Genomic DNA, 10793 nt, shown 5'->3' on the forward strand with positions numbered 1-10793 from the left:
AACGCAGGCATTTGATTTGCACAAGTACCTCCAAAATTGAATAATTAACAACAAAACAAAATTAGCTTTGGCGTTTACTAATATTATTTACTACAATAATTCTCGCTAGAAAGGACAAAAGTGAATAAAAATGGTCAAGAACCTACATTTACTCACAAATGTAAGGTTTTAATTTCTTCAGGGAATTGAACACGCAGGTAAGTTAAGTGTGACAGGCAGCATAGCATATACTATCGATCATGGATGTTTTGGTACCTTTTTGCCTTCCTACCGGCGTATTTTCAGCTGTCAAGAGGCAGTCAATGCGCCTTTCGGGGTTATCAGAGAAACTGCCACAAAACGCGCCTGCGACCCAGAGAGTTATAGCGGTTCGCTAATTTATGATTTTTTATATTTTTTATATTAGCGCATATATGTCGGTTATTATTCCATACATTAGCGACTCCACAGTTTTAGTGTGACATCAGTTATTAAATGCTGTTGCCAGTCTCACACATTCAATTGGCCATTGACGTATCGCGAGACTTGACTTTTAAAGGTAAACAGTTCTGTATTGTTTACAAACGGCACCTGGAGACGCAGAATCTCTCTGTTTATTACCTGTTACAGACGCAAATATTGTATATGCTCTATCCAGAGTTTCCTGTGGAAGTTTAACTAGTCAAAAGACGAATTTCAATCGTGAAATCATCTACTGACAAGTCTTTCTGAAAGCATAGTTGTGCAGACCAGTCTGAACGTAGTCTACGGACCGTACAGTCTCTACACAGCGTGCAGAATTGCACATACAGAAACACCGTGTGGCAATTTGATAAATCTACACCCGATATTATGCCTTCAAGACTATCGACCATCTCTGAGGAGGAGGGTGTAGAGAGCCAGCTGAGCTTCGACAACCAAAGTGCCATGGAGGCTTCTGTCGAGAAGAGCTCAAAAGGTGAGATTAAAATTACGATTGAAATTTAAACTATGATTGACACAGACCTCACAAATTCAGGAAAACAAGATCAAATAGATGGTTTAGAGTGGGGCTAGGAGTTATGTATCTGTTGTGTTCCTGTCATATTTGCTCTAGCATTGAAGAACGTAGCATTTCATTTGTCTGCTGGTGGTCAACTCATGCTTTGGTCAATTTTAAAATGTAGTAAATATTATATTATAAGGTAGGCCTAGCTCTTTGGAAAATGTCAATAAAAAGTTATGTTAATTACCTTGTATTTTAATAGTACTATATATTCAGTTTAGTTGCCAAGGCAAATAAAATAAAAGTGTTACTTAATGATGATAACCTTGGGTCATATTTGTCACTAATAGTATTTTCTAACTGTTTTTCCTACTATAAGAACAACATGCAAGCTGGACGAAGAAGAAAACCATGCCTTCATTCTTCAGGAGAATATGTAAGGCTGCGAAGCTCCCCTTCTACTGCTCCCAGGACACAGTGGAGTCTCAACCAGAGCTGGACATCTCTACACCAGATGTCAGTTTGTCCATCTCTGAGGAGAGTGTGGAGCTCCTGGAATTGTTGAGCTTCAGCAGCCAGGATATGCCGTGCTTTAGCGTAGGCACGAGCATCAGTAAGAGAGGAACTGTGGACAGCCTCGACGGGTGGAACGATGACCATCTATCCACTTCCGATAGCTACCAAGAGGAGTGTAGCTTTGTACTTCCGAGTGAAGTTCCTGTTGAGTCGGTGGGGGCTTCAGCTTGCCTGAGCCTAAAGGCACTGTCCGAAGTAGATGAATCTACACCCAACATCAACTCTAAGGACAGTATGGAGAGCCTGCAGTTGGAGGCTTCAGGTGAGAAAAAAATGCATAACAAACAGTGACAAAACAGTAAAATGTCGTCTAATTAATTATTTATTTTCCGATGTCAGAGATGTATCTAATAGTTGTGTTATTAAATTGGTTGATTTTAGTTCCACAAAAGGCCACAGAAGAACCCAAGAAAGGGAAAGGAGTCCGCTCTTTCCTCAGGAGAGTGTGGAAGGCTGTCAAGCGTCCTTTCTGCTCTAAGAACAAAGTGGAGCCTTTCATGCCTCCTCAGCCAGAGCTGGATGATCCTGAGCCGTCCCCTGCCCCAGACTCTTTAGACTTCGTCCCAACTAATGGTAAGTCTGTGATCATTAAATGTACAAAAATAGTTTTCAATTACATTTATTTTAAAAATACTTAACCTGAAGATAGTTTACAGCTAGCGGGCAACTACCGTCTCAGCAACGTGTTTTATTTAGTCTATATTAGTATGGTTTATTGTCACAAGGCACCAGCTGTATAAATTAAAACTGTATCTTAGGAATGAACCAAGTTGAAGTTTGTCAAATGTTGTCAAGTTTTTATGCCAATGACTTTGTAAGTTATTACAAATCTTGAAGAAGATAAAAGAAGAATTTGTTATACTGCTTTAAGCATTTTATGCAACTTCAAAGGATCTAGCATGCTTATATGTTCTTATATTTTTGTGTGTTTTTTCAGAATCCATTCGCTCTTGCTATAGAGTGAAAAAGATTATTGGACAAGGATGCTTTGGCAAGGTGTATGAGGGCATCCGCATTTCTGATGGCAAGAAGGTAGACAAACATTTAGCTTTTACTTTACATTGAAATCTGTGTCCACTGTGTTTTTAAAGCACCTACATATAGTTTAATACATAAATACTCAATTCAGGTGTTCAATATGCTTATCTGTGTTTTTGACCATTTGCAGGTTGCCATCAAACATATTCCGAAGACTCCACAGGATGAGTATCTTCAAATTGTAAGTTGGCAAAACATATTATGTCTTTAGTTGTTTAAGAGCTGATTATTGTAGATTAAGCAGCAAGAACTTTTGACTCTGAACATTTAAAATGATACATGGTCTTCAGAGTTTTACCAAACTAACCATCTTTTCTTTAGCCTGGGTATCCGAAACCTCTCATTACAGAAGTTGCATTGCTTCTAATGATGAAGGAAGAGCCCGTGAGCCCTCACTCCATCCAGCTATATGACTGGTTTGAGCATCCCCGAAAAGTCACACTCATTATGGAGTTTCCAGATCCCTGTGAGAGCTTGTTGGACTTCATCAACAACAATCCTCAAATGAGTGAGACAACAGCGCGGGTCATCATGCGTCAGGCTGTGCAAGCAGTCCAGCACTGCATTGAGCATGGTGTTTTTCACAACGATATTCATCCAGAGAATATCCTATTGAGAAAACACACTTTGGAGCTCAAGTTGATAGACTTCGGCTGCGGTCATCTACTTGATTGGACAGGCTACGACCGCACGAAATACGGAGGTGAGTTGGCATTTTGTGTAACAGAGTGTGGAAACCAGCCTGTAGTGATTTATTGATCATGTGATGCTTCTAAGTCGTGTTAAATGCTGAAAATATCTTGCTTACAGGATTAAGGGATTACATTCCACCTGAGTTCTTCATCCATGGCGTATTCTTCGCCGTCCAAACAAATGTCTGGGCTCTTGGAGTGTTGCTTTATGAGATGATGAACAAGTACCCTCCATTTCGTGACAGAACAGAAATCATGCAAGCCAACGTTAGGTTTGACAACCCAGATTTATCTGAAGGTGAGAGAATAGCATCGATGCACACATACAGCCTTTGCACAGAATGACCAAACATTGGTAGAGAGCATAGTAAAACACAAAAGCTGTTTTCACACACGCCAACATTAGTGTCACATGATAATGACTAACCGGCTCTCTCCTGAAAACAGAATGCCGTGATCTGATTCTTCAGTGTTTAACCCGTGATCTTATTGAACGGCCGGTCATCGAAGACGTCTTGCAGCACGGCTGGTTTGAAACAGTGGAGTCAGAGGATTGAAACATCATTGGTTTCAGAGGTGAGACATTTGTGCTGTCATCCTCAATTTTAGATCACATATGATATACATTTAAAACATGATTAGTGAAGTGAGTTAATTGTAGAAATCTTGCTGTGCTATAATATATGATAAAAGGAAAAAGACTTGAGTAAAAGACAGTCAGTGTGAAGAATGCTCTGCCTTTATCTTTGCCAGGGTTGGACACCATCCAGTGAAAAGGCACAGTGGATCGACATGTGCTGACAGGAAACTCGGGCCTCTCAAGGAAGCCACCACAGCAGAAGTAGAGAGCCTGTCCACGATCGTACAGCCCCGTCTGAAGAAGAGCAGAAAAATGAGAGCATGTCAGTGTCTAAAGCCTAATGGTTAGCGCACTGACAAACAGGGCGACTGCGCTTGCGGCTGGCCTGGGTTCGAAACTCGACCTCGGATCTCGAATCTCGGCTTGTAGCTTAGTTTTAAAATAAATGTTTTATTAGGAACCAATTTAAAATCGAATAAAAAAATACAAATAATACAAATAAAAATAAGAGTTTAATAAAAATTATTAGTTAAAAAATAGTTGTAGCTTAGTTTTAAAATGTTTTATTAGGAAGCAATACAAAATAGAAAGAATGTTTAGAAAAATTATTCAAAAAATGATATCTACTAAAAATATAGAAATAATACAAATAAACTGAGTATATAATAAAAATTAGAATAAAAAGTATTTGTTTTAAAAAGCATGGTTGTAGCTTAGTTTAAAAAAAAAGTTTTATTAGACAGCAGTAAATAAAAATATTAAAATATATACAAAAAATTATAACAAATTATACAAATTATATCTAATAAACTATATATTATTTTTATATATTATATAGTTATTTTATATATTATTTTATTATATTATATATTTTATATAAAATAAACAGTTTAATTAAAAAATATTAGTTTTAAAAGCATGGTTTTAGTTTTAAAATAAAAGTTTTATTATGAAGCTGTAAAAAAATGTATATATTTAAAAAGATTATAAAAAAGTTATTAAGTTTTAAAAGCATGGTTGTATCTTAGTTTTAAAACAAATGCTTTGTTAGGGAGCAATACAAATATAACATTAATGTAATGAAAATATAATGTATTAAATTATAAAAAAAAATATTTATACATCTAATAAAAATAAAAAAATACAATTAAACTGAGTATGTAGTAAAAATGATAATTTAATAAAAAATTATATTAGTTTTAAAAGCTTATTTTTAGATGCTTAGTTTTAAACGCTTTGTGTTAAATGCTTAGATTTAAAAGCATGGTTGTAGCTTAGTTTTAAAATAAATGTTTTTTTTAGGAAGCAATACATTTTAAAATATATATAGAAATGTATAAAAAATAATGATATCTGAGTATATAATAAAATGATAATTTAAAAATTATTTGTTTTAAAAGCATAGTTTTAGATGCTTAGTTTAGTTGTAGCTTAGTTTTAAAATAAATGTTTTATTAGGAAGCAATAAAAAATACAAAAACTAAATACAAATGTACAAAATTTTACCATATATTTAAAAAATATCTAATACAAATAGAAAAACAAATACAAATAAAGTATATAATAATAATTAATAAAAATTGTTCATTTTAAAAGCTTAGTTTAGACACTTAAACGCTCGTGTTAAATGCTTAGTTTTAAAAGTATATAAAAAATGATATCTAATAAAAAAAAAATACAAATAAACTGAGTATATAATAAAAAATGTTTATATATATGTTTGTCTGTGTGTGTTTACTTTATTTCAAGTAACTTTTTTTTTTTTTTTTTTTTGGTGTTAGTTATAGATTTACATAGTTTTACATAGCCATATTAAGCCTGTTGCTGACAAATGAAATTTGTGAAATGTATAAATTCAATTTAGGGGGAATATAGATGTTCAATGATTTATCATTCTGAGAAAGTTACAACAGTACTTGTTATCCCGATTTGAGACGCTTAGTTTTAAATGCTTGGTTTTAATAGCTTCGTTTTAGCTTCGTTTTTAAAGGTGTAAGAGCCATTTTTTGTATTGCTGAGATATCGTGGTCCACTAGGTGGCGCTAAATAATAAGTATAACTAATGCACCTGTGTAATGAGCCAGGTGGCGTTGGTAATGGGAAAGCACACGGTTTTTGACCGTGCTAAAGGGTAACTTGCCTGCTTATGGGAATAATGCAGTATTTAGATAAGTGCTTAAGTTACGAATTGTATATGCACATGTTCACGAAGAAAGGAGAAGCAAAGATCGAGGCTTTGTTTACTCACCTGCACAAAATAAAGTCATTCTGCTCGAATCAACTTTAGCATGCAGGGACTCTGATTGCACGCGTTAAATACGTGCTCACTCCTGTTACCAGCGACAACAGCAGTGGAAGGCTGTTATAAAAGGCATGGTTTTAGCTTAGATTTAAAACTTGCTTTTAAGTGCTTTGTGATAATTGCTTAGTTTTAAAAGCTTAGTTTGAAGCGCTTGGTTTTAAATGCTTAGTTTTATTAGGAAGCAATAAAAATATAAAAAAGTATCAAAATAACATATATATATATATATTACAAAATTACATCTGATACAAATATATAAATACAAATAAACAGTAAACAATACAAATTATAATTGAATAAAAAATAATTTAGTTTTTTAAAAGCTGTTTTAGTTCAGTTTTTTAAAATTAGTTTAAGCTTAGTTTTAAAAGCATTGTTGTAGCTTAGTTTTAAAATGTTTTATTAGAAAGCATAAAAAAATAATAATAATTATATCTAATAAAAATAATACAAATAAACTTGAGTATATAATAAAAAATTATAATTTAATTAAAAAATATTAGTTTTAAAAGCATGTGTAACATGGTATGGAAGATTAAAAATAATCTTATCTTTTGGTTTGAAAATTTTATTTAGAAATAAAAAGAGAAAAAATCAAATAGATTAAGCACCTGACGTATCTAATTAATTGCATGCACTTAGCCATATTGGCTGTCATTTTGTACATTAGTTGACTAACCAATGTATCTTACAGAACACTGAATGAAAAGAGCAAACATATCAATACATTGCTGCCTCGCAAACAATATCTTGCTGATAGTGATTTTAAATTAAAATTTATTTTTCTTCTCTGGCACATGAAGGTAAAAATCCTTGGTCAGTTTGGAGGCAAAGCATGGCATTTGTTTCTTTCTATGTGTATCCGGGTCTCTGGTGTTAGACTGGAAGTGGCAGGACACGTAATGATTTACTCTCGTCAGAATCTGACTAATCTCTAGGTGAGAGTCCTTCAACATCTTGCAAAGTTCGCGGATAAATACAGAGCCTGTTTCTGGATTTCTCCAAGAGTAGTACCCTGTTGAGAAATAAATGTTTTTAAATACACATGTGCATGTAGAAACAGTATGAAAATTCAATGAAACTCCAACTACTGTATATCAGTGCAATGCAAACCTTCCACTGTGGAATAACAAAAGAGAAAATCCGCCTCGGGAACATCAGATATTCCAAAAAATTCCCCTGGTGCTTCGTCACTGTCTGCCTCAACACCAGGGTCATATTTCAGCCCCCTACAAGCCTGAAAATGCAATCAAACCAACCAGAAAAAGTTAACAACAGACAAAATGTTATAAAATGTTCCATGTTTTTTAGAGGTGACAACTACCTGTAGAAAGAAGAGCTTTGGCTTGTTCTGCAAACTTGGGCAGAGGTTAGAGGTCATGAGAGAGGTCAGAGTTTTGACAGGGATCCAGCGCTCATCTGATCCAAGTATTGTTCCTTCCTCTCCATGGCTCATCAGTACACACACAAAGCAGGAACTGTCTGTGTGGTTCTCCTTAGAAACTGTGGCATGCGTCATGTTTATAAAGTCATAAAGGCATAATGACACATCCAGAATACTGAAAATGACATCATACTGTACCTTTCCTCAGTGCACCAATCATTTCATTAGCTGACAGGTTCTTCTCCACCTGCACATGAAAACCCAGGGACTTGAATGTGGTTGACAGTAAGCATTCGTCTACTGAACAGCCCTCTCTATGCCATTGTGGTGAGCCTGGAACAAAAACACACAATGACTTTCAGTTTAATGAATGAGTCAAATGTTAATTAAATACAGTTGAGGTTTAAAGTTTACATACACCTTGCAGAATATTCAAAATTGTAATTATTTTACCAAAATAAGAGGGTGATACAAAATGCATGTTTTTTATTTAGCACTGACCTGAATAAGATATTTCACGTAAAAGAGGTTTACATAGTCCACATAACAAAATAATAGTTGAATTTATAAAAAAGAACCCCATTCAAAAGTTTACATACACTTGTTTCTTAATACTGTGTTGTTACCTGAATGATCCACACCTGTTTTTTTTTTTGTTTTTTTTTTGTGATAGTTAATAAGTCCCTTGTTTTGTCCTGAACAGTTAAACTGTCTGCTGTTCTTCAGAAAAAAATCCTTCTGGTCTAACAAACTCTTTGGTGTTTTCAGCATTTTTTGTGTATATGAACTCTTTCCAACAATGATTGTATGATTTGAAAATCCATCTTTTCACACTGAGGACAACTGAGGGACTCAAATGCAACTATTACAGAAGGTTCAAACACTCACTGATGCTCCAGAAGGGAAAATTATGCCTTAGGAGCCAGGAGTGTACAATTTGAACAGGATGTGCAATTTTTTCTTATTTTGCCTCAGTTAGCATTTAAAATTTCTGTAATAGTTGCATCATCGTCCCTCAGTTGTCCTCAGTGAAAAGATGGATCTCAAAATCATAAATTCATTGTTGGAAAGGGTTCAAATATAGAAAAAACGAAAAACCAAATAATTTGTGGGACCTGATCATTCAGGTAACAACACAGTATTAAGAATCAGGTGTATGTAAACCTTTGAACAAAATCATTCTTATAAATTACAAACTATTTTCTCTTGTTCTCTTGTGCAGTATTTTTTCCATTTTGTAAGTTCTGCAAGGTGTATGTAAACTTTTGACCTCAACTGTAACTGAATCAGTCAGTGATTCAGATTAGATTGATTCAAAACCACTAACTTAAAACGAACTTTTATTTTTTGGACTGAAAAAGCCATTTTGACTTATCACAACTTATTTATATCATATGTGACCCTGGACCACAAAACCAGTCTTAAGTCGCTGGGGTATATTTGTAGCACTAGCCAAAAATACATTGTATGGGTCAAAATTATTGATTTTTCTTTTATGCCAAAAATCATTAGGAAATTAAGTAAAGATCATGTTCCATGAAGATTTTTTGTAAAATTCCTACTGTAAATATATCAAAATGTAATTTTGATTTGTAATATGCATTGTTAAGAACTTAATTTGGAGAACTTTAAAGGTGATTTTCTCAGTATTTTGATTTTTTTGCACAATCAATGTATCTCGACCAAATATTGTCCTATCCTAACAAACCATACATCAGTAGAAAGCTTATTTATTGAGCTTTCAGATGATGTATACATCTCAGTTTCGTAAAATTTAACCTTATGACTGGTTTTGTGGTCCAGGGTCACATATATATTTCATAAGTGACCATGTAAAAGTGAGTATAAAGTACAGTAAAGCATCCATCATCACAAAATAAACCCTGACAGAGCGATCAGAAAATTAGGGTTATTTTTTTAGGAACGGATACTTAAACCACAAAACTGGACTTAGATGCTAAAAATCACATGAATAAAATCTCAAGACTGTAAGCAGATGTGGTATAAGAACTCAAAACAAAAGCTGTAGTCAGCAAGATTAGATTTCCAGTATAATTATGTTATTTTAGCCATTTAAAAGGGTGGATACTTTTCATAGAACTGTAAGCAGATCAGAGACAACTTCATCCTATTTTAGTGAAGATACAGGCTGATACTCACGAAAGTGCTCATTACTGATGATCAGACATTTGCCTATGTTTTGTGCTTCTTATACGGCTCAAACACACAGGGAATCTTGACAGCACTGTGAACACAACATTAGTTACAACACATTAACAGAAGTTATGAAAATAATTTAAACATACCTTCAAACGTCTTTCGTCTTACCTGTGATCTTCAGAAACCTGCGAACTCATTCTGAGACTGATTCACACCACAAAGTCAAGCTTCTCACAATCTCATTTCTCTCATTCTAAATTTCCTCTTCATTTGCTTTCACTTTACTGTGAAGGATTTCAATTCAAAGTCCATCCGCTGCCTCTCAGAGGCTTTACCGGTGTTGTGCGGGGCTCCTTTTCTCCTTATATGGAACTGTAAGGAAGTTTGTCGGAAGCACTCACAATTTTTTACACTCTTGTACAGCCCTGTTAATAGATTCATAATAATGTATAAAATTACAGTTTTACAATCTCACTCTTCCCTTATATTTATCGCTCATACACAGCGTATTAGCTCATCGACCTCCTCATTTACATTATATGTTAAGCAAACTTGATGTTTACATTTTCTATAGGAAATGTAAATTGTCTGTGACTCAAATGTCACTAGTATACAGATCTTTTAAAGTTCATGGACTATTAAAATGACCTATAGTATACCAATTAGCTTCACTAATTAGTATACAACCATATTTAGGAGACGATCTATAAGACCTATTTAAAAACATAATGAATACAAATTCATGCTAGTGTGAATGATACATTGATACCCCTGTTGAAAAAAACAGCATATGCTGGTTAGGTATGTTTTGGTGCTGGGATGCTGGTTTTAGCTGGTTTATGCTGGTCATTGCTGGTTTATGCTGGTCCTTAGCTGGTCATGTCGCTGGTCAAGGACCAGCATAAACCAGCAACAGACCAGCATAAACCAGCTAAAACCAGCATTCCAGCACCAAAACATACCTAATCAGCATATGCTGTTTTTTTCAACATGGGCATCTGAAAGCTCAATAAATAAGATTTCCATTAATGTATGGTTTGTTAGGATGGGGCAATATTTGGCCAAGATACAACATCTGAGGGTGCAAAAAAAATCTA

The 10793-nt window shown here is 34.4% G+C and overlaps 1 protein-coding gene across 1 annotated transcript; it reads right to left on the reverse strand.

The window, feature by feature from the left end:
- Positions 1 to 6718: 6718 nt before the first annotated feature.
- Positions 6719 to 9996, reverse strand: LOC141292803 (caspase-7-like). Its single transcript, XM_073824865.1, has 6 exons — positions 9865 to 9996; positions 9697 to 9781; positions 7735 to 7869; positions 7477 to 7655; positions 7266 to 7389; positions 6719 to 7167 (listed from the first exon to the last, which is right to left on the reverse strand). Exons 3-6 carry the CDS (start codon positions 7754 to 7756, stop codon positions 6923 to 6925), a joined length of 570 nt encoding a protein of 189 aa, XP_073680966.1. The 5' UTR covers positions 7757 to 7869; positions 9697 to 9781; positions 9865 to 9996; the 3' UTR covers positions 6719 to 6922.
- Positions 9997 to 10793: the final 797 nt, after the last annotated feature.

The sequence above is a fragment of the Garra rufa genome, chromosome 19, assembly GCF_049309525.1.
Source record: "Garra rufa chromosome 19, GarRuf1.0, whole genome shotgun sequence".
Lineage (NCBI taxonomy): Eukaryota > Metazoa > Chordata > Actinopteri > Cypriniformes > Cyprinidae > Garra > Garra rufa.